The sequence below is a fragment of the Pollachius pollachius genome (genome assembly GCF_949987615.1).
Source record: "Pollachius pollachius genome assembly, chromosome: 20".
Classification (NCBI taxonomy): Eukaryota; Metazoa; Chordata; class Actinopteri; order Gadiformes; family Gadidae; genus Pollachius; species Pollachius pollachius.
In genome coordinates this window covers 8,080,686-8,105,037 of record NC_136953.1, presented here as the reverse complement: position 1 = coordinate 8,105,037, position 24,352 = coordinate 8,080,686, and the positions used below count along the sequence as shown (strand labels likewise).

Genomic DNA, 24,352 nt, shown 5'->3' with positions numbered 1-24,352 from the left:
CACACACACACACACACACACACACACACACACACACACACACACACACTTTAAATGCGTTACTCCATTCTTCTAGTGTGGAACGTCTTTGTCTTGAGAGAACATTGCTTTGGAGTCACATCTCAACTAAAACACATAACCAGTACCAGTCTACTGCTGCCATGCAATCACATCTCCACCAAACACACATAACTAGTACCAGTCTACTGCTGTCACTGAGTCACATCTCCACTAAACACACATAATTAGTACCCTAGACCAGCAACCTAGACCAGGGCTTCTCTTTTACCCTAGCCTAGTACCTTAGACCAGGTTGTCGCTAGCACCCTATACCAGTACCAAAGACCAGGTGTACTCTAGCACCCTGGACCAGCACCCTGGACCAGGTGTACTCTAGCACCCTGGACCAGCACCCTGTATCACGTGTTCTCTAGCACCCTAGACCAGTACCCTGTATCAGGTGTTCTCTAGCACCCTAGACCAGTACCCTGTATCAGGTGTTCTCTAGTACCCTAGACCAGTACCCTGTATCAGGTGTTCTCTAGTACCCTAGACCAGTACCCTGTATCAGGTGTTCTCTAGCACCCTAGACCAGTACCCTGTATCAGGTGTTCTCTAGTACCCTGGACCAGCACCCTGTATCAGGTGTTCTCTAGCACCCTGGACCAGCACCCTGTATCAGGTGTTCTCTAGCACCCTGGACCAGCACCCTGTATCAGGTGTTCTCTAGTACCCTAGACCAGCACCCTGGACCAGGTGTTCTCTAGCACCCTGGACCAGCACCCTGTATCAGGTGTTCTCTAGCACCCTGGACCAGCACCCTGTATCAGGTGTTCTCTAGCACCCTGGACCAGCACCCTGTATCAGGTGTTCTCTAGCACCCTGGACCAGCACCCTGTATCAGGTGTTCTCTAGCACCCTGGACCAGCACCCTGGACCAGGTGTTCTCTAGCACCCTGGACCAGCACCCTGTATCAGGTGTTATCTAGTACCCTAGACCCGTACCATGGGCCAGGGTATTGGACCCTGAACCCCACGTCTTGCTCATAAGTGTATCATTGTCCTCCTCTAACCCCGATGCGACCCTCCTATCAGACATCCCATAATACACCCATCCTACCTCTGAAGGTCACTCCCGCCAGGGGGTCCGAGTGGCGGAGGTTGTACGCCCGCTGCAGGACGCAACGCAGCATGGTTGCTATGGAAACGCCAGGCACACCCGACTCAAGGCAACCGCTGCTAGGGACCCCGTCTCCACGCCAAACCCGGTCGGTGTGTGTGTATGTGTGATGAACCCCTGGGTTCAGTGGGGATACACCCCCCCCGCGACAATATGCAAAGGAAACGAGAAAATAAAGGGTCCGACAAAGTCTGAAAAAAGGTTAGAAAGGACTAAAAGTCTCCATGAATCAGAAGTGTGTCTGTTGAAGTCGCTGTGAAATGAAAGTATGAAATAAAAGTCCTCTTTGAGATGAAGGGTGGATCTGTTTCTGGTGATTCCTGAGTGTCTGGGAGGCACTGAAAGGAATTCCTGCCCTCCTCCAGTCCAGCATCCCACAATAACCTTTCTGGAAGACCAACCTCTCTTCCAATGACCTTTCTTCAGGTCATTACAAAATAAAAGCCTTGTGAAAAGGCTTAATTTCAAAAGTAAGAGCTCGGTTTGGAGCTGTGAATGAGATGCCCTCTCTCTCTCTCACACATACCCACACAGACTCGTCACACCCCTTCAAATTCAGAGGAAACATGACTTCCTGACTTCCTTTCTTCTGTTTACTTCTTGCTGTATCCCTTGCTCTCCCTCCCTTACCTAAGGATTATCTCTCTCTCTATATCTCTATATTCAATGTGAAAGCTCTTTGGTAAGGGAAAAATACGTCAACATTGCCAAAGTATGAACAAAATGAAGATACACAAATGAAAAGCATAAGTAAAACCTAAATGTGCTTGTCTATTTCACACACACACATTTAAGTGTACTTAGATGGATGTAGCTACATCGCCCCCTATTGTTCACTAATGGAAACAGCAACCACCTGTTTCTCAAGTCCACTTCCCCTACAGTCACACCAAGAGACACAGCTGGATGATGACGTGTGTTTATGTGTTTCATGTTCAACAGTTGACCATTCAATTCCATCATGAGACTCACCGCCGTGAGTATAAAGTGTTTTTAGAGACTGGTTCTGGCCCATTTAAAAGACACATCAGGGTAACACTTTATAAGGTGCCATGATAAAAAGCAAACTAGTCATTACCTAACCCTTTTTTAATATTTGTTAATTGTTACTAAAATATATATTTGGCACAAGTTAATCGTTTTTTTTCACTGACCACAGAGTGTCGCTGGTTAGGGTTAGGGTCGTGTGTAACACCTCTTGCCCACTTCATCCATCCGTTGACGGATCCCATTGACTTTGAATGGGGCGGAGCCGCAATGCATTGTGAATCCATCCGTTCCGTTGGATCCGTCGGCTCCGTCAAGACGTTGAAGAATTCAACTTTTCAGGCAGCGACAGATCCGCCATCCAATCAGATCGCGTATGCTCAGGCTTGGCTGACGGATGCCTCTGCAAAGACTACTCCCCCATCCGTCAGCCACGTCTTCCGTCATCCATTGACGGACGGTGCAGTGGGAAAGAGGTGTTAGGGTTAGGGCCGTGTGTTATGGTTAGGGTTAGGGCCCTGTGTTAGGGTTAGGTCCGTGTGTAAAGGTACGGCCACACTGAACGCGTTAGAAGTGTAGAAAATCCGCATTTTTGCATAGGGAACCATTGGTTTAGGCGCGTAGATGCGTTACACAGGCTAAGGCGCGTCAGACGCGTTTTACGCACCTAAACGTGAGAGAGACGGAGGACAGGCGCTCCGCAGCTCCGCAGCGCTCCGCAGCTGATATGGAGCGCCTGTAGTTGGTGTCCTGACGGGAGATCCTGGCACCAACCCGGGCTAGCAGGTCATCGAACATGGCCCAAGTCAACCGAAAATACCGTTGTAACCGGCCGTCATCCAGGCGGAGTTCCTGGAGGAGGTGGTGAAACTCACCTAGCTGTGAGCGCCTAAGGAGGATGTCATGCACCCAAACACGACAGCGGTTTCCTACTCTCTTCGAACTCCCACAACAAATACAGCGCAGCGATGGTGGTGATCTCAGCCATGTTTGTGGAGCGAAAGAAGAGCAGCGGGGGAAAATACGTTTTGGGCGGGCTCATCTAGCTTCGTAGGCGCGTAAAGCGCGTTGAACCATTTTTATGACACATAATGATCAAGCGGCAGGTTACGCGCGTAACGCGTTTAGTGTGGCCGTACCTTTAGGGTTAGGGTCGTGTGTCAGGGCTATGCAAACAACTCATATTTAATTAATGATGAAAAAACGATTAACCTGTGCCAAATACAACAACCCTATTATAAAGTGTTACCCACATCAGTTCACCTGCTGTGCAAAAAAGGTATACAGAGTTGTGTTGTGTTGTGACTGCCTTGCACTTTGCCTGAAGGGTAAAAAAACATCTAGTACAGCTCTGCTGCTGACCCCATTATCCCCTCAAAGCTATCCCCCAAACTCGTTGGCCTTTACCTTTCCTTCTGAGAGTGGACCATGTGGTTACCTGATTGTTGGGTGAGGTAACCACACCTCCTCCACTCGGTCCCCTCAGCACCGATGTCCCTCAAGGCTGTGCTCTGAGCCACCATAATGATGACACCACAGTGGAACGACACGGGTCACAAATAATGACAAGAGGAGAGGATCCTCCTCACATCTCGGTATGCCTTCAACAATCTGGTATCTCAATGAGCAGAAGACAAAGGAGCCAACTAGGGACTTAAAGGGGACAAATTATACCACCAGGTGTGAGTTTGATTAGCCGTTACAAGCCGTTTTGAAAATCTAAAATAGGTGGACACGCCCACTTGTTTTGTCAGAAGAGGCAGATTTTCAAAATGGCTTGTAATGGCAAATCGCATTCACACCTGGTGGTATAATACGTCACCTTTAAGGGAGTCTAAAATCTGCAGTCGCTCCCCCATATATATCGACAGGGTGGAAGTGGAGCTGGCCCCAACTTTACGGTTCTTGGAGTCCACATCAAGGAGGACTTCTCCTGGACCTCCAATAACGCCTGTATGTACCTGAGCAGGCTGAGAAGGGCTGGCCTATCTCAAATCACACCAATTCTCCCTACTTTCTGCCGCAAGCTTCATGGAGGGCATCCTGACCAGCTGCGTCTCAGTATGGTAAACGGACCGCACATCATTTTGAATGGTGGTATCAATGTTCAACACAAGAGCTCTATTGCAGCTCTTGTAAATCATTGTATCATCATTCTGAGAACTAAACATGAGGAACTAGATCTGAAAGAAAAATTAACACACTTCCAACCAAATTTTTTTTGCCTTTTGTTATCATATTGCTACAAACCGTACCAATACTTTTATCTATAGTGCTAGTACTGTGTGAAACTTCTACTTGTCATACCAATACTACTATGAATTGTAACAAAGCTGTATCACACTAATACTACTTATATCATACCAAAACTACAATGTATTGTACCAATACTGTATCATACTAATACCACTTATTATACCAATATTACAATGTATTGTACCAATACTGTATCATTCTAATACGACTTCTACTACTTTTATTTCTGAGGTATCATACCAATACTCCCGGTACTATGTATCATAGTGGTGTAGGAGCTGGATTGAACCTTCATTGGGTAATGCCGGGAGGCAGCAGGACCTCATGACGTCTGGGGAAACAACACACTTCTTCAGTTGTGTTTAATAAATGGATGCAGTTGTCTGGACGCTCCAAGAGTATAAGTTCATGCCAAGGCCATAATATTTATATATATTGGCGGGGGGACGACACATCCCCCCCCAATACACTAGTGATACTTCTACAACTTATCATACTAATACTACTACTCATAAGTGATCATGCCAGTACTAACTACTTATAAGTTGCTACTTGAATGTCGTGGACAGAATTACAGTGTTTGGCCCAAACTAAAAACCATGGCAACCATTTGCTAGGATATTGACATGTTGCTAGGCAGCCTGTTGATATCGGATCATACAAGTAATCTACAGGGAACCCCCGACACCCTCAGTAAAGTGAAAGCAGTGCCTTGCCCAAGGGTAGACAGCTGGATATTAGCAGAGCAGTCTATGACCTACATATCACCAGGAACCCAACACTCATGCTGCTGTGTGCGTGCGTGTGCGTGTCTGTGTGTCAGTGTGTGTATTTTAAGCGTTGAGTGTCTGTGTGTGTATTTTAAGCATTTGTGTGTGTGTATTAAGCACATGTTTGGCGTGTGTGTTTGCGTTGTATTTTAAATGTATCTGTCACAGGAATTATTATAGAAGTATTCTGTTGATGAGGAAAATATTAATATTTATATTTATTTAACAGACGGACAGGTAGTCAGACAGGCTGATCTAAGAAGAAAGAATCACTAGTTGACAGAGACGCACCTATAAATCCCTACATGGTTTAGGGCCAAAGTATATAACTGATATGCTTCCACTACATAAGCCTTCAAGACCACTAAGATCTCCTGAGACCAATCTGTTAATTATCCCACGAGTAAACACGAAACATGGGGAAGCAGGATTTAGTTACTATGCAACAAATAGCTGGAATAAACTCCCTGAGGATTCAAGACTTGCCCCAATCTTAAATACATTGCACTTTCTACACTGCATTTTTTTTACTTTGCCTTTATTTTATTTTACTTATCTATTTTATTTTATTATTTACGATGTTTCTATGTGACGCAGTTTGAGTCTGCCTCGTGTATGAAAAGTGCTATAATAATAAAGTTGCCTTGCCTTTAAAAAAGGCTTGATATAAACACGGCCCATTCCCCATTCCAACAAGACCATCTCTCTCACTGCGTGTATGTCTCTCTCTCTTTCTCTCTCCATGGATATCTTCTTCCTTTACAGATCTCCTTCTCCATCACCGGGCCTCTCTCTCTCCTCCTGTCTCTCATCTCCTACCTCTCTCTCCATCTGCCCCTCGCTCATTCACTCTCTAAATGTCTCTCTCTCATCGCTGAACCCGAGGCATGAGCTAAACCTACCCCTAATAACTTCAGCTGTTAGAGAAAGAGATACAATACAGAGACGTATACAGAGAGAGAAATACACAGTGATAGGCCTACTGCGAGAGTGGGAGAGAGAAGAGACCCAAATGGACAGAGAGAGAGAGAGTGGGATAGAGAAAGAGACTGAGAAAGAGAGAGGGATAGGGACAGAGACAGAGAGTGGGGGACAGAGACAAAGAGAGAGAGAGAGAGAGAGAGAAAGAAAGAGGCAGTAGGGCGTAAAGAGAGGCCTCCAAAGTGAACCCCACTTTATCAACAGAGTTAGCCCGCCCTTACCGTCGTAGGTGGCGCTGCAGTAGGCATCGCTGATGTCATCGTCCGCTGTCAGAAGCCGCTCCGCAGCGAGGAGGAACACACGCAGCATGGCTCACACACACACACACACACACACAAACACACACAGACACAGAGTCCGTCAGCGGAAACCCAGACAGGATTCGTCGATATATAGAAAACATCCACAATGCAAAATCAGGTCCACTGTGTGGTATCCGTGGCGACGGAGAGACAGAAGGCTAACTAAGAGAGATGTATACTAGAGAGAGAAATGAGAGAATGAGGGGGGAGAGAGTTGAGCCGGCTAGTGCTGCAGACCTCAGCTGTCACACCCCTCGCTCGCCTCCCGGCTCTCTCTCCTCACACACACACACACCGGCAGGCTGGTAGAGGGGCTGACTCATGCACATATAGGAACGCACACACACACACACACACATGCAGGACTGCACACACACTGTTTTCAGTCATAACCCAGTGAGCTTCATTAGAGCATTCAGCCTACACTTTCACATGCACACATTCTCCTACACACACACACACACACACACACACACACCCACACGTCCAGGCATACAATCAACAATCCAAACTCAGCTAAATTAAGACAACAATCCTATGGGTATACTCACACAGAATGTGTCTGTTGATGCATATTATAAGTCGGGGACAGAGAGATAGAGACAGCCAAACATAATTTGTACACATATATAGCAAACATTTATCTATACATACATATAACAATGTAGTTTTCATTTTGTAGCAAGTACTGGACACCTACGTAAATGTCTATACTTATGAATAAGGGTCAACAATATAAAGAATTTACTTCCAATACTCATTACTTGTTAGCTTTCCTTTGTTCACCTGCTTTGGAAATGTAAATGTTTATTTTACAAACCAATAAAGACAGGGCAGTAGGGTGTACATGAACTATAAATAACAGTTGAAATGTGAACCGAATGTTTCCCACCAGAGGAGCCGCTCTGAGTAATAGACGAGCCGGGAAGAAGTGAGCCAGTCACACTTTCAGAGAGCAACACAACACATCAGTTCCTACACTGACACACACAGTGAGGGGCGGTAGCGCTGTGTATGAACACACACCTGTAAACACACTGCATGCAGTGCATTGATGCTAGGAACAATGCTAAAGCATGACTGTCATATCAATTAGGGAGATGGGAGGGTTAGGGGAGAATGAGCAAGAACAGAAGAGACAGGGCATATGGGTGACGGTATATTATCCAAATAACTAATGCCATGACAAACAAAATGCACACAAAACATTTACACGTGTACCAGGGCTGTCTGTCCAATCAGAAGCACCTCCAAACCGCAATACATCATAGGAAATAAAATTAAAATGTAATATGTGTATGTATAATATATATGTATATATATGCATTTAACATGTTTAATTAATACATTTATATACACAGACATGTATTAAGATATACATTATACATAACAAAATTTGTGTGTGTGTTCCTGGTTGTCTATTTATTCTGAGTGAAAGCCCAACATGGATCATCTCCTAAATATGAGTGAGAGAGTGACAAACAACTCAATGACAGAAATTATTACATTTTTGTTGACTTTTATTTAACGTCGATATTTGAAATCATTAAACATAACAAAGTTTGATACATAGAGAACTTTAATAAAGCGGTCACACTATGATGACTCCTGTAAAAAGTAAGTAAAAAGTAAGACTGAACGCTGTCTAATAACCGTCTGGGAAGTGCAGACCTCTGTCCTTCTGTACTCTGAACGGTTAGAGTACACATCGTCCTTTTGTTTTGGCGCCAAAAAACTAACCTCCTTCTTCACACACTCCAAACAATATAAAAAAATGATTGAACAACGTAGATGAGGCTCCCCAATATTCCGGTGAAACCAATGAAAAGGCAGTCGTTTGTTTGTGGGCGGGGCTAGAGTCATTTGGGGGCGTTGCCAGGAGTAGAGCGTCCTGATTGGCTCCTGGATTGTTCCTCTTGGAGACCCTGGTAATACTTCTGCAAGAGGAGGAATGAGTTTAGTGTGTGCCGCCTAACAAATCAGTCATTTATTAACAGCTTGCTGAACACGGGGAATGTGTTAACCCAGCCATTGGAAGTGATTGTTCCATCAACATCCTGATTGTACCGACAGCGATTCATGTCCTATTTAGCGTCTGCTGAATGTCCTAGATGTTAATGTTAATGCAAAATGTAGCTTTTCCACCTCACCAAACACATAAAATAACCCTCCCATCCCAGCTCAGCACCCCCTCTGCAGTGCCCTTGCAACACTCACTTTGGGAAACACTACTGTGCAGAAAAAGGAATGAACTAGAAAGGAATACGGTAATCCGATGTGGACAAGATGTGTACAGTGTAGACTAAGCACATTATGAATACCCTATAGGTGAGGAATATACCGTATGGACAGTAGAATAAATATGTTTTCACGGTTGAATGAGTCCTTGATTTAGATTGGTCGATCAATAGCAGACTGCTGCTATAATTTAGAGACGATTGCTATGGAGGCTATTTCCCGATGTGAGGTTCCTGCCAGCAGTATAAACCAGGCAGTACCAAGCCAGTAGGGCCTTGCTAATCCATTGCGGTTCTGGAAGAGGTTCATAACAGGCTTGGATTTCAAAGGACCATTTCCGAGATGCATAAAGGGCTGTGTATACTCACTTGATGTGGTAGGCTACTTTTCAAAATGGACAGAAGTGAATCCATTAAGAGAAAGTAAGTACGGCCCTTCACTGCAGTGTGTGTGAAAGATTAACTTAGTGTGAGTACATTGTCTCGGACTCTGGTCCACAGTTCACCCCTAAAATCCTCTCGGAGCTGGGGAAAATTTTGGGAGGTAGCTAGTGGTCCAGAAATGGACCACTAGCTACCACCAAAAAAAAACCCTTACAGAGGGAGACATGGGACCATGGTGGCTGCTTCCATGGGGGTAAACCAGAACGATTAGGACAATCAGTTGACAGGGTTTGGACCTGCTATTAAATGGTGACATATTATACCACCAGGTGTCAGTGTGATTAGCCATTACAAGCCGTTTTGAAAATCTGCCTCTAGTGACATCACAAGTGGGCGTGTCCACCAAGATGTACGATGGATAGATGAGCAACGTTTGCTACGGTCCACTGGGTAGGCTGGTAGACTGATCTATCTGTCATATATCTAGGTGGACACGCCCACTTGTGATGTCAGAAGAGGCAGATTCTCAAAACGTAATGGCTGATCACACTCACACCTGGTGGTATACTATGTCACCTATAAAAGGTGCTGAGCGTGAATCTCCAGGCATCGCTTCGGAGGAGCTCAATCACGGGCCCGGCCTTTCAAAAAAGACAATCATACCAGCTCTCAGGCAAAGTACTCACAACTTCAGCGACGGCCACAGATACAACAGGTTAGAAGTAGGGGAAGGGTAACCCAGACAGGTCAGATTCTACAATACCCACAGGATGACAGTAGAGTAGCCACTGGGTTATCTGGCCGTGTATGGACTAGGACGCTGCCACAAGTGCCCTATAGGGACTACCGTCCCTTTAAGAAGGAAACCAGGAAGCAGGGGGAGGTTTTCAAAGAAGGGAGGTGTTGTTTTTTTTTGGGGGGGGGGGCGGTTTATGGACCAAAAATGACTATAACTTGTTTGCTTCTTGGACATGGATTATTGGGAATATGATGGACACAAGCAATGAGAACTTTTGAGGGTTTGGGTAACACACTTTAAGCACATTATTGAGCAATGGGGGTCCCCCCCCTATGGATTATGCACCAAGCAGTGAAACCAATGTTTTCTGGCTCCATTATGTGTGGATGTGTGTGTGTGTGTGTGTGTGTGTGTGTGTGTGTGTACGGCTGTGCCTGCCTTCAGGTTGACGTAGTGACCCAAGCTGCTGCAGTGGAGTGTCCTGGCGCTGGTCTCGTTTTTGTAGAACACAGAACACAGATTACAGTAGAACCCAGGAACCACATGCTCCAACCCTAGAGACACACAGATCAAGAGATGGGGTAAAATAATAAGATCAACTCAAACATGTACACATGTCATTGTCATGGATATAATGTGTGTGTCTCTCCTCTCACCCAGGGGGTTGTAGGGGGTGAAGGCGGGCAGGATGTAGTGATTGGCAACTAAGGGAGAGTGAGAGCGGACTCTCTTAGAATTCGCCCCTTCCTCCAACCTCCTCACTTGACTGCGCGCTACAGACGGACAGACAGAAAGACGGTAAAGGCTGGGTAGGAAATGACGACACAATGTCTATCTTTACTTTCTAGCTGCCATTAAACTCCTGGTGATAAGCACAAACACTAAGATTTTGGGCCAAATCTTTCATACACGTGTGGTGACCCACAAGTATGATTAAGAGACATTCACCAAGGGACTGTACCTTTAAGGGAAAGGGTTATGTCATAGCAGTTCCGGTTTAACCTGTGTCCCCATTTGACCTCACTCTTGTTTGATGTGAAGTTTTATATTGAATTGGAGAGTAAAGCTGACTCGACGCATCTCTGTCTCTTGTCTCCTAATTTATTACACTCCACAATTGGTGACCCCGACGCGAGTTGGATACGGCTGGGTTATGTCTCACATCGACGGTGGTGAAAATCTGGTGCTGTGGCGCCGGCCGCTGCTGGCGGCGCGGCTGACGTCGCGGCTAACGTTGGTGCTAGCTACACTGCCAACGTCAAGTTACCGGACTTTTGGCACCACAACCCACGGCCGTGGTTTCAACACATCGAGGCCCAGTTCCAGCTGAGAGGAATAACGCAGGACGTTACAAAGTATTTCCACGTTGTAGCGGCCTGAGATGCCTCGACGACGGCCAGGGCTATGGCGCGGTTGGAGGCTCCTCCAGCTGTCAGCAAGTACGACGCACTCAAAACGTTCCTGTTGAACCTCTTTGAACCGTCGGAGCTGGAGAAGGCAGACCGCCTGCTTTCCCTGAACAGCTTGGGCGACAGCAAGCCTTCCGAGTTAATGGAGAGGATGCTGGCTGTGCAGGGCTCGGCGGATCCCTCATTCCTCTTCGCCCACATTTTCCTGCGGCAGCTTCCAGCACCCATGCGCACTGCACTGGCCAGCTCCCCCCTCTTTTCCTCCAGAGACTACCGGGCGCTGGCTGTGGAGGCAGACAGGATTTTCCTCGCCAACAGGCAGCAGTTTGTCCATGCGCTGCTGCACCCCCAGCACCTTCTGCCCCGCGTCCACCCCCGGAGTACGACCCGGACACCGCAGCTGCTGTGACGGCCCGCCGACAGCGTGACAACGGGTGGTGTTATTACCATTCCAGGTTTGGGGCCAAAGCCAAGCAATCTCGCCAGCCTTGCAGTTTTGCGGCCCAGGGAAAAGCCCGGGCCAGCGCTCATTAGCGGCTGTGAGCGCTGGCCGTGACTGCAAGCTGTTGTTCATCACTGACACCTTGTGCAGCCGGCGGCTGCTGGTTGATTCTGGGGCCGCCAACGGCACACCCATTCGTACCTATGGCACGAGGTATGTGGAAGTGTGTTTCGGCGGGCAGCGTTTCGGCTGGGACTTCGTCATGGCCGCCGTGTCTACGCCACTCCTGGGGGCAGATTTCCTCTGCGCTAACAGACTGTTGGTGGACGTTACAAACTGCCGCCTGATCAATGCGCTCTCTTTTGCTTCGCACCCCTGCACGCTGGGAGGGGTGGGGGCGCTTTGTCTGTCGAATACGTTTGCCACCGGGGACTGGTTTCAACGCCTGCTTGCTGAGTTTCCTGACATCACCACGCCCACGTTTTCATCGGCAGTGGCTAAGCATGGCGTGGAGCACTACATTACCATGGTTGGCCCCCCAGTCTATGCACGAGCCCGGCTTCTCGACTCTGCTAAGCTCGCGATCGCCAGGGAGGAGTTCGCCACCATGGAGTGCCTCGGCACCGTGCGCCGTTCCAACAGTCCGTGGGCCTCCCCCCTGCACATGGTGACCAAGGCTGAAGGCGGTTGGCGTCCCTGTGGTGATTTCCCTCGCCTGAACAACGCGACCACGACCGACCGGTACCCAGTGCATTCAGGACTTCTCCGCCCACCTGGCCAGCGCCACCATCTTATCGAAGGTGGACCTGGTGCGCGGTTACCATCAGGTGCCCGTCCGCCCGCAGGATGACCCCAAGACGGCAGTCAACACACCCTTTGGCCTTTTTTTCGAATTTCTACGGATGCCTTTCGTCCTCAAGGGTGCGGCACAGACGTTTCAGCGCCTCATGGACTCGTGAACGCTGGCCAGTGCGTCCGCAGACGACCAACTGACGCATCTATGGCAGCTGTTCGGTCAGCTCAGTGAGCATGCTCTCATCGTCAACCCGGCCAAGTGCGAGTTTGGCCGGTCTTCCATCACTTTCCTCGGCCACCATGTCATCCCGCAGGGGGCTGTTCCCCTCCCTGCCAAGGTGGACGCCGTCGTCAGTTTCCCACGCCCGCGCACTGCGAAGTCCCTGCAGGAGTTCCTGGGCATGGTTAACTTCTACAACTGTTTCCTCCCCAATGCGGCCCTACTCATGCAACCCTTGTACGACGCCTTGCGGGGCAGGAGGCCGACGGACGTGTTGGATTGGACCCCAGAGATGACTGATGCCTTCCATGGTGCCAAGACCGTGCTGCCCTAGCTGCTCTGCTGGCTCACCCGTCTCCGACCGCCCCTGTTGCTCTTACTACGGACGCCTCTGATTACGCCGTGGGAGCTGTCTGTGAACAGTGGGTGGGCAGAGACTGGCAACCGCTGGCCTTTTTCAGCAGGAAGCCCCGTGACGAGAGGAAATACAGCGCCTTCGACAGGGAGCTCCTTGCTCTTTTCCTTGCCACCAGTCATTTCCGTTTCCTGTTGGAGCCGTCGGTTCACGGCTTTCGTTGACCACAAGCCGCTTACGTTCGCCATGGCCAAGTCTTCGGAGCCATGGTCTGGTCGACAGCAGCATCAGCTCACCGCCATCTCCGAGTACACCACTGACATTCAGTACGTGGCCGGCAAAGACAATTTTGTAGCCGACTGGCTCTCCTGGGTGGTTACTGGGTCCGTCCACTTGGGCCTCGACTACACAGCCATTGCTGAGGATCAGGCTGCAGACTCTGAGGTGCAAGCCTACAGGACGGCCCCCACGGCGCTGCTCATGGAAGATGTGGTGTTTGGCACGGTCAGCGCTAAACTGCTCTGCGACGTCTCCACTGGCCAACCGCGCACCTTGGTACCTGCTGGCTGGAGGCGTAATGACACTATCCACGGCCTTTCCCACCCGGTGGTGAAGGCCTCTGCCAAGCTGGTGGGGGCCAAGTTTGTCTGGCCAGGTATGCAGAGGGACGTCAGGGCCTGGGCTGCTGTCTGTGTGGCGTGCCAGCGCGCAGAGGTGACTCGTCATACCAAGGCCCACGTGGCACCCTTCAAAGTGCCAGAGAGACGTTTTGACCATGTGAATGTGGACCTGGTGGGCCAACTTTCCCCCTACCGTGGTTACACCTACCTCCTCACCATGGTGGACAGGACCACCAGGTGGCCAGTGGTGGTTCCCCTGTCCTCCACTACATCAGCGGAAGTGGCCCGGGCGTTCGTTATGGCTTGGGTGGCCCGTTTCGGCACACCGTCCGACCTTTCCTCGGACCGGGGTCCGCAGTTCACGTCGGAGCTTTGGACTGTGGTCGCCGGGGTCCTGGGGGTGAAGGTCCACCGTACCACAGTCTATAACCCACAGAGCAAGGGACTTTGCGAGCGGTTTCATCGTGACATGAAGGCCGCGCCAGGGCCAGCCTTACGGGCAGCGACTGGGCTGACGCCTCCCATGGGTTATGCTGGGCCTTTACTCCGCCCCCAAGGAAGATCTTCAAGCCTCATCGGCCAAACTGGTGTACGGCAGCACCTGCGCGTCCCGGGGGAGTTTCTTCCAGATGCCACGGCCTCATGGTCGATTGCCTCCCATCGTGCTGTGTCCCGGGACATTGCCAACGCTTTCGTTCCCATTCCAACGTATCACCATGGCCACCCCCGGTCCTACGTTCCCAGGGATTTACCGACAGCCACGTATGTTTTCATCCGCCACGATGGCCACCCTACCCTGCTGCGGCCCCCCCTACGATGGGCCAATCCGCGTCCTGGAGGGAGGGTCTAAGAACTTTGTTGTGGATATGGGGGGCAGGCCTGAGCGGGTGGCTATAAACCGTCTCAAGCCTGCTCATGTGGATATTGGCGAACCGCTCCAGCTGAGCCAGCCCCCGCGGCGAGGACGCCCCCCTGCGGCAGCCTCGACACCTGCCCGTGCCCTTTGCTCTTCTCCTGTTAAGCGCAGCCGTTCTGGCCGCCTGGTCCACTCCCCTATAAGTTGAATTTTCTAGGGACTGTTATGAGCTGGTTTGTTCTGTTTTGCAATAGTGGGTGTCCTGTGTTCTCGTTGGGGTACCTGTTAGGTCTGGCGCTGTTCTTTTGGGTGAATTCTGGGGGAGGGCCTGTGTGGTGACCCACAAGTACGATTAAGAGACATTCACCAAGGGTCTGTACCTTTAAGGGAAAGCGTTATGTCCTAGCAGTTCCGGTTTAACCTGGTGTCCCCGTTTGACCTCATTCTCGTTTGATGTGAAGTTTCATACTGAAGCGGAGAGTAAAGCTGACTCGACGCATCTTCGTCTCTTGTCTCCTCATTTATTGCACTCCACACACGCCTTTATTGTGAAGGCACAATATTAGGTACTTTATTAAGAAGACAGAGATGTACCTTTCCTCACAAGCCTTGTCTCCTCCGACCCTGTTTCTTCACCATCCTGGGCGGGGCTTTCTGGCATTGGCTCTGCTCCCTTGATGCTCAAAACAGCCCCGGGCTCGCAGGCCAATAGGGAGGTGGCGTGATCCGGGATGGGCGGGGATTCCTCTCCAGAGGGTTTAGCCGTTGCTGGTTGTTGTTGTTGTTGCTGCTGTTCTCTCCTGGTGCATTTCCTCTCTGGAAAAAAAAGAGGAGGAGCCATGTTGGAAGATAAGTGTGAGTGAGTGAGTGAGTTTTACCTGTAGCCTGTCTACCTCTTTTGCTGCGTGTCTGTGTCTCCTCCTCCTCCTCGTATCCCACCTCGTCCAAGGTCACGAAGCTCACACACTCCTCTGTGGGACACACGCTCAAAAGGTCACAACCTCAACACACCGCAGTACTATCCTCCATCACAGTCACCCAATCTAATCCTCTTAAGTGGAATGGGCCAAGAACTGAAACACACACCTGCTTGCTCCTCGCTTTGTTTACGTTCAGCCACGATTGAGGAAGACGCTTGCTCTTCATCACAGACCGTCTGTTCAAAGGACGGAGGGGGAGTGACGGACAGAATAAGAGCCATATACAATCCCTATCATCCTGAATACATAGATATAAACAAACTTTTTATCTGCGTACAAGTTCTGTTTTCTCTCACCTCAGTATTCAACCTGGCCTCTGATTGGTCGTCTGGAAGGGGCTCTGAATGTGTTGACTCCTCCCCTTCCTGTTCCTCCTCCACAATCTCGTCCAGAGTGACCAACGTCTGCAGTTCTTCTTCTGTGATCCCGCCCTCTCTTCTTCCACTCTCTTCCTCTCCTCCATAACCAACCTCTTCCTCATCCTCCTCCTCCTCCTCTCCAACCTCATCTAGGGTCACCAGCCCCTCCATTCCTTCTCCCAGCTTCCTCTCCTCCTCCTCCTCTTCCTCTCTCCTCCTCTCCTCGACTGCCTGCCTCTTCCTCAGCTCTTCCTCCTCAACTGAATCGTCGGGGTAGTCCTCCTCTTCCTCACTGACCTCGTCCAGACACACCAGAGCGTTCTCCTCCTGCTCCTGATCCTCCTTCTTCCTTCCGTCAATGACCTCCTTTGCTCCCACACCCTCATTTACTTTGGGCGGTACGGTTTGCGCCGTGGTTTTCCTCTTCTTTGCCGCTTTGTCTTCTGTCGCGGAGTCGCTCCCCGCGACCTTACGACCTCTCTTCCCCCCTCGAGGCTCTAACCCTGGCAGCTGTTCCTCCACTGGAGCCAGTTCCTCCTCGCCCCCCACTGAGTCCAACACCTGGTACAGAGGCTCCTCCCCCTGGGTGGAGTTAGCAGGCCTTCTGGTGGCTCTGTTCTTGGCCGCTGCTGGGTCCCTCCGCTGGCTCCTTCTCCTTGGCCCGGGGGGGTCGACGGGCTCCTCCTCATGGGGGTCGTCTTCGGTGGAGTCCACCACCTGGTACACCTCCTCCTCCTCCAAGTCCTTCCCCCTCTGTTGACCTTCTTTGGCGGCCATTTTGGAGGTCCCAGAGACCGGCGCCTCCTCCTTCCTCCCTCGTCCACTCCTTCTCTTTCCGGCAGCAGGCTGCTTGACACCTTGTGGCTCCTCCACGACGGGACGGGCCACCTCCTCTTCCTCTTCCTTCTTGACTTGCTCCTGCTTGCCGTGCGTTCCTTCAGGAGTGTCGTCAGGTACTATCTTTCCATCTATTTCAGGCGTTGGGTCTTTGTTTGCCAGCCCCCGTCGGGGTCGTCCTGGTTGTTCTGGCGCTGGCACGTCTTCCACCACGTCGCCCCCGATGGAATCCAACACCTCAAACACGGTTTCCTCCGGACTCCGCTGGCACTCCTTCCCCGTAGGTGGCTTCTTGACATACTCCTCTGCTACGGGGGCAGCGGGCTGCTCCTTCTTCACCCGGACGTTCTTGGCCGTCTGTTTGGTCGGCCTTCCCCTCTTGCCCCTCACGGGGAGCTGGACTCCCTCGACCACCTCACCTTCCACAGAATCCGTCACCTGGCATTCCCCCTCTTCTTCCTTTGGATGGGGTTGACCTTTGGGGAGGGGGGCCCCGGAGGCAGGGCTTTCGCCTCCCCTGGGGGAGGAGGCATCCACCGCTACAGAGACTGCCTTCTCCACCGGGTCCTCCGCAGGGCTTTCCCTCTTCGTGGTGGGCGTGGAGTGCCTGGCGGAGCGTCTGGTGGACAGCGGCTTAGTCGCTGGCGACACTGGACTGGGGTGACCTCTCTTAGACCGTCGCTGTTCCATCTCAGGAGCCACCTCCTCTGCAGCGGGCCTCTTGTTGTCCACCCCTTCGGCGGGGGCCTCGTTGCTCTGCTCCTTGTTAGCCTGCTCCTCCTCTGTGGGGTCCTTGCTGTTCTTCTCCTCCTTGATGCTCTGCACCTCCTTCTTGCCCGGCACCTCCTTCTTAGCGTGCTCCTTGTTGCTCTGCTCATTGGTGTTCAGCTCATCCTTGGAGTTCTGCTCCTTCTCAGTGGGCTCCTTTTTCTTAATCTCCTCCTCTGTTGGATCCTTGTTACCCTGCTCCTCCTCTCTGGGTTCCTTGTTACCCTGCTCCTCCTCTGTGAGCTCCTTGTTGGTCTGCACCTCCATGTTGGTCTGCACCTCCTTGCAGCAGAGCTCCTTGCTTCTCTGCTCCCCCTTGTTGCTCTGCTCATTGGTGTTCTGCTCCTCCTCTTGGGGTTCCTTGGTGATCTGCTCCTCCTCTTGGGGTTCTTTGGTGTTCTGCTCCTCCTCTGGGGGCTCCTTGGTGTTCTGCTCCTCCTCTTGGGGCTCCTTGGTCTTCTGCTCCTCCTCTTGGGGTTCCTTGGTCTTCTGCTCCTCCTCTTGGGGCTCCTTGGTCTTCTGCTCCTCCTCTTGGGGTTCCTTGGTCTTCTGCTCCTCCTCTGGGGGCTCCTCATTTGATGCCTCTTTGGGAGGAGATCCCTCAACACAGTCTGTGAGCTGGTTGGTGTCTCCTTCCTCTGTCGATGCACCGTTGAGTAAAGCATCAGCTGCCTCCGAAACTACTGTTGGGGTTTCTTCCTTCGCAGAAGGCATTTGTTCTTCTACAATTGTCCTCCTCTTCTCCAAAATGGTCTCTTTGTGCTCTGGGACCTCCTGGAATGGCTCAGCTTCATCAGCGACTTTGGCCAAAGTTTCCTCCTCTTGGGGTTCAGAGGTCTGTCTCTCAAGGTCAGGGAGGCCTGGCGTCTCAGGCTGGACCAGGGTTTGGTGTGGCGTCTCCTCGCCACAATCTGGCCTTTGATGGAGCATCTGGTCGCTTGTCTTTTCATCACCCAGCTGCTCTTGTGTTTCATCCACCTCTACTCCGTTCTCCTTCGTGTCTTCGCTGGGAGAGACGACCACATCCTTCTCTGGGAGGGTTAACTCTTGCTGGGCCTTTCTCGTCCCCTCTTCCTCCAGACATGGATCAGTGTGTAAGGCATCCTTTCCTGTCAGTGATGCTGCACTTTTCACTGCAGAGGTCTCTGCTGCCATCATGTGGCCAGGCCTCACCATGTCATCTTCACATACCATGACTGCTTCACTTAGTACCTCCTTCCTTGTGATTGGTGGACAGGCAGGAAGAGACTCCGCCTCCTCCGTAGTAGTGATGCGTGTCCCTTCCTGGCTGGTAGGCGATGGAGTGTGTGTCGTGTCAACAGCCTCAGACACCTGGGCAGGAGATTCTTCACACTTCTTCTGTTTTGTGTTCTGTTCAGAAGAGGAAGGGACTACTCTAACCGGAGGAGGGAGAGAAGAAGAAGAAGAAGAAGAGGAGGACTTGGGGAGATGTGAGGAGGAGGACATTGTGGCTCCAGACAAGGATGAGGAGTGGGCTGTCGTTGAAGAGTTGGACTCCAATTCACTAGACGTAGATGAGGAGGTGGTCTGGTCGAGCTCCATTACCTGCTGGTTCCAAAGAGAGGAAAGAGTCTGAGCCTTGACTAGGGATGGCATTCGTTAAGATTTTAACGATTGAATCAGAGAAACAGGGAATTATCTCTTTATAATTTTATTATAATCGGGACTGACTCGGGAAGAACAAAAAAACATCTGCAGACGATTCATATAACTAGCGCAATGTAATACCTAGCCTAAATTAATGGAAAGTGTATTTGCTTAATTTCTCCAGTACCGATAGCAGCACCAAGTCAGTTGAGTTTATCGATACTGTGGCCTTAGACCCAACACCTCAACAAAGCCCCTATGCTGGAGACAAGAGAGCTAGGACGAGACCTTACCTCTTTCTGGCTTCCTTCCTGTCCACCTCGTCTCACTTCCTGTCCGACTCTGGCCTGGCGATGCTTGTGGATGGCTGTAGCAAAGAAGCGGTACATCTCCTGACTCAGAGCTGGAGGCTTGGGGCCGGAGCCCGGGGGCCCGGCCTGGTCGTGGGTTGAGGCGCCGAGTTCTGCAGGGGCCACGGGGGTTAGGAGAACAGGGACTGAGGGGCCAGGCGCTGAGGGGCCAGGACCTGAGGGGCCAGGTGCTGAGGGGCCAGGCGCTGACGGGCCAGGACCTGAGGGGCCAGGTGCTGAGGGGCCAGGACCTGATGGGCCAGGACCTGAGGGGCCAGGACCTGAGGGGCCAGGACCTGAGGGGCCAGGTGCTGAGGGGCCAGGCACTGACGGGCCAGGACCTGAGGGGCCAGGTGCTGAGGGGCCAGGACCTGATGGGCCAGGACCTGAGGGGCCAGGACCTGAGGGGCCAGGACCTGAGGGGCCAGGCGCTGAGGGGCCAGGACCTGAGGGGCCAGGTGCTGAGGGGCCAGGCGCTGAGGGGCCAGTACCTGAGGGGCCAGGACCTGATGGGCCAGGACCTGATGGGCCAGGACCTGAGGGGCCAGGACCTGAGGGGCCAGGACCTGAGGGGCCAGGACCTGAGGGGCAAGGTGCTGAGGGTCCAAGACCTGAGGGGCCAGACTTTGCATGCTGGGGACTGTTGATCACTGTCCTGACATCTATTTTCTGAATGCCTGACGTGAAATCGTTTACCCTGAAATAACAAAATGGCATCGTTAAATCAGCTTTCATTGACTGCAAAAGTCTGCAACCCCAAAGATGTTGACAACGTTTCTAATTGATAAGGAGACTAAGAGACTCACGATTTCCACACTTTGTCTACAACCTCCCGATTTGACCTGTAGGAGAGACAATTTATTTATTTAATATACAGACACACTCACCTATAAACAACATATTCAATCTTACGTCGGTGTGCTAAGATGGGGACAAGGAATGAAAACACATACCCATATTGAACTTGAAGATTCCTCTTTTTACAATTGAGCTTATCCAACACTATGGTCCTCCAGCTAATATCCAATCTTCCCCCAATGATCTGGAAAACCACCTAGAGAGAGAGAGAGCATGTTTTTGTTGTCATTGTAGGTACCCGTCTCATACCCATCTACCTACCTGTGTCTACCCGTCTACCTTCCCGACACCTACCCATCTACCTCCTAAAGTGATGTACTATGAAAATGTATAGTGGTATAAAAATGTATATAAAGGTATAAATTAAAATTATGAGACATATTGTATACCACTGTATAGCACTGGGAGGTGTTAGAACACAAGAAAACCGCCCAGCTATGATCTTCTTTTACCAAAATCTCTGTGTGCCTTTGCTTCAGATCAGGACCGCCATATAACGTATCAACGACAAGGCTGTATCCTTCCTCCACCTACTCTTTATGTCGAATTGTGCTTTGTTGAAACCCCGTTCTTTTGTGACACATTATACCACCAGGTGTGAGTGTGATTAGCCGTTACAAGCCGTTTTGAAAATCTGCCTCTTACCCAGTGGACTGTAGCAAACATTGCTCATCTATCCGTCATACATCTAGGCGGACATGCCCACTTGTGATGTCAGAAGAGGTAGATTTTCAAAACTGCTTGTAACGGCTAATCACAGTCACACCAGATGGTATAATAGGTCACCTTTAAAATGTTTAGTTTTTCAAATCCCTATAAACTCCCGGCACCACCGAGACATTCTTTGGGGCGAAACCTGGAGTGGGTCGTAAACGGAGACTGAATGCCTCTCCGGTGAACACACACTTCACTAATGAGCGTGCATCCTTTTTTCTCCTTTTCGAAGGAGAAATTTTGCTCTACACAGATTGAACGGTTTGGCCGAAATTCATACTGTAGGTCAGATTCATACCGTTGTTCATTCTATGCTACCGACCCCTACCGTTCCCCCAACCCGTCTACCTACCGTTCCCCCAACCCGTCTACCTACTGTTCCCCCAACCCGTCTACCTGTCCAGTAGGACCACAGCGTGACGTACCCGGTTGGCGAGGACTAGGCAGCTGACCCACTTGTTGAGGCGTGTTTCGTTCGACATGTCTTTAAAGATGCACGTCAGCTCTTCCCTGCTGCAGTAATCCATCTCCTTCAGTATCAGCTGGTCCTGGTGACCAGCCCCCTTAGAAACCTGTAGCACAACACGGACTGCTTTACCACCACACAGACTGCTTTACCACCAAACAGACTGTTACAGCCCAACCCAGACTGCTATACAACACGGACTGCTATATTATAACATACTGTTCAATCAAAGCATAGACTGCAGTATCAGTCTGCTATATCACAACACAGATTGTTAGATTACAAAACAGACTTATAAACACAAAACAGTATACAAGTCTAGAAGATAGAAGATAATAAAAAACGTACCACATTGGTCCATTGCAGCAGTCTGTTGTACAATTGCAGCTGCAAAGAGAGAATATATCATCTGTCGATTAGATCACATTCATAATCTGTCACGACATCACACACACAATGTCATGACAGTACATCAACTAAGCATAATTACAGATGGTATTCTCTGTGTCTATACCTCTGAGGTGCAGGGCTTAAGATGGTCCAGGAGGAAGTGGAGGGTGAGGTCAGATCCTCCTATAGTGAACGGCTTGTGGAGGAAATCGGAGACAAACTCCTTACACTTCAAAGCGTTGTCAAAGTGGATGAAGGCCTGGAGACGAGGGAGGAGGAGAAGAAGAAGTGAGGAGGAGACCGGAGGTGAGGGGGAGGAGATGAGAGGGGAGGAGGAAAAGGAAGAAGAGGGGGAGTGGAGGAAATAGAAGAGAAGGAGAGATAGGAGGAGAAATGAGTAAGGAAAAGGAGGCAAGACGGAAAAAGTATGGTGGACAGGAGGCAAGGACATAATAATAATAAGGACTTGCATGACATCGAAATACAGTTTGTGGGTGCGCGTGCGTACCCTTCTCTGCAGAGGTAGGATCACTACAGAGTAGTACACACGGCTGATGTCCTTCTCCACGAAGTAAGGCCACACCTCACCCACGAGGTCCATGTGGCGGTACGTGCCAAACGCCAGCCCTGTCACCATGACTACGCTCTGCCCAGTCAAATGGGTATCCGCCGACTTCAGGAAAGAATCAGTTGAGAGAATAAAATAATTGTGTTTGCACACTGCCCCAACAGACACTAAAATGGTCAGTCTGAATAAAAGGTCAAATTAGGGCATCCCTAATGGAGAAATATTTTTTAATCGTTGGGATGCATGCCAACAGACCGACGGACCGACTCACCTCAAGGTCTTCTGGTCCGTTCACCGTCCTGTGTGCTGAGAGGTCAGACAATAGCAACTTTAATCATTAATATTAGCAAGAGTACAGCACAGTTGGCTTTATTATCATTATTATGAATCAACACACACAAGGCTGGCTTCATTGTTATAACCATAAACAATATTCGACACAGCTTCAATATCATTAAAAGGGATGGTTCGGAGTAAATTCACCCTTGGGGTTTTCAGCCGACCGGCTTAGTACTGGTGCTAATGGAACCTGTCCTGTATCTTGTAAATTACCCCACTAATAATGCTTGGAATGTTACCACACTTCGTCAGTAGTACAAATAGGGTCTGTACTCATAAAACGAGGCATAGTAAAGTTTGTAAGTACACCAGGGGTTTATTAACAATAACACAGCTTCAACTGTCTGCTGCTTACGCTACCGCTGCGACGATGCCACTTCCGGGATTTGGGAAAAGCGAGCAACATTCCTCAGCAAAAGTCACAAGTAAAAAGAAACACCTATTTAACACTATTTAACACTGTCAATACATTTCTATGGAGTGCTGAATTCACTAGCTTTCTCCTTACACTTAAACTCTAACTTCTGGGGGAAACTCTAACTTCTGTTAGCTGGATGTCATGAATGTCATGGTGCAAAGGACCAAGGGTGAATTTACTCCGAACCATCCCTTTAAGATTAAGAAACACGTGATCTTAGTTGTCACAAATAATAATAATCAATGACTTCCCCTCCCAACTGTCCAATAATTGAAAGGTCAGGATCAGCCTGACCATTACATTAAGACTTTTTTTTTTGCTTCATATTCTGTTGATTATTTTTAAGTTAAGTGTTATTAAGGTAGCCAGCAAAGAAACAAAGTACCTCACACATAACCTTGGGTAACAATTTCAATCATTTTCAGGAGGTTTGAATTGCTGGGGTCAAATGGAGCCCGAGGATAAAAAGATGTTAGTCCACTTGAAGATCAGAGAACAGCAGGGATAGTTAGGGGGTCTCACCAGGGGTGTAGAACTGGGGGGACAGGGTGGGATAGAATAAGGTCTGGGTGGCCACCGTCAACAAGAACGCATCTTCACGCCCTGCCTTGAAGAGTTCATATCTGTCTTGGTCGAGGCCTGGGGGGACACACACACACACTTAGAGTGGAGGATTGAAATCTACAGTGTAAAGACAGTATGTTTAGAGTGGAGGATTGATGTCTACAGTGTGGAGACACTGGTTAGAGTAGAGGATGCTATCTGCAGTGTGAAGACATTAACTAGAGCATGAGGTTTAGGTGGGGTGCTGTTGCATGATGTCCACTGGGTGGTGCTGTTGTGTCACGTACCAGGACGCGAGATACAGATTTTCCATCTAAACTTTTGTATCGGCCGAAATTTGGACAGCCAGACACCGAATCGGTCTGCATCCTCCACCGTGACGAATTCTACAAATATCTTCACGCGCATGCGCGCGCGCGCGCACACACACACACACACACACACACACACACACACACACACACACACACACACACACACACACACACACACACACACACACACACACACACACACACACACACACACACACACACACACAAAAATGATTCAGGTTGCCATGTGTTAAGCAAATTAGGTAGAACAGATCAGGAAGTGCAT

General features: G+C 50.0%; 2 protein-coding genes across 4 annotated transcripts in view; both read right to left on the bottom strand.

The window, feature by feature from the left end:
* The window catches only part of dysf (dysferlin, limb girdle muscular dystrophy 2B (autosomal recessive)), a 48,844-nt gene extending 47,254 nt beyond the window's left edge, over positions 1-1,590 (bottom strand). For all 3 annotated transcript variants that reach the window (XM_079758156.1, XM_079758158.1, XM_079758157.1), the window contains exon 1: positions 1,121-1,590. In XM_079758156.1, the coding sequence (XP_079614282.1) occupies positions 1,121-1,193 (73 nt within the window). In that variant the 5' untranslated portion in view covers positions 1,194-1,590. The remainder of the gene's footprint in view (positions 1-1,120) is intronic.
* A 6,294-nt stretch (positions 1,591-7,884) lies between these two features.
* The window catches only part of LOC307090995 (uncharacterized protein), a gene marked incomplete at its 5' end in the record, with an annotated part of 39,824 nt that continues 23,356 nt past the window's right edge, over positions 7,885-24,352 (bottom strand). Inside the window, 17 exons of the mRNA XM_079757819.1 lie at positions 7,885-8,413; positions 10,275-10,390; positions 10,493-10,609; positions 15,128-15,349; positions 15,427-15,504; positions 15,620-15,689; positions 15,810-19,046; positions 19,379-20,132; positions 20,242-20,277; positions 20,389-20,489; positions 21,433-21,579; positions 21,822-21,860; positions 21,988-22,122; positions 22,372-22,536; positions 22,703-22,737; positions 23,711-23,827; positions 24,040-24,148. Of these exons, the coding sequence (XP_079613945.1) occupies positions 8,336-8,413; positions 10,275-10,390; positions 10,493-10,609; positions 15,128-15,349; positions 15,427-15,504; positions 15,620-15,689; positions 15,810-19,046; positions 19,379-20,132; positions 20,242-20,277; positions 20,389-20,489; positions 21,433-21,579; positions 21,822-21,860; positions 21,988-22,122; positions 22,372-22,536; positions 22,703-22,737; positions 23,711-23,827; positions 24,040-24,148 (5,556 nt within the window). The remainder of the gene's footprint in view (positions 8,414-10,274; positions 10,391-10,492; positions 10,610-15,127; positions 15,350-15,426; positions 15,505-15,619; positions 15,690-15,809; positions 19,047-19,378; positions 20,133-20,241; positions 20,278-20,388; positions 20,490-21,432; positions 21,580-21,821; positions 21,861-21,987; positions 22,123-22,371; positions 22,537-22,702; positions 22,738-23,710; positions 23,828-24,039; positions 24,149-24,352) is intronic.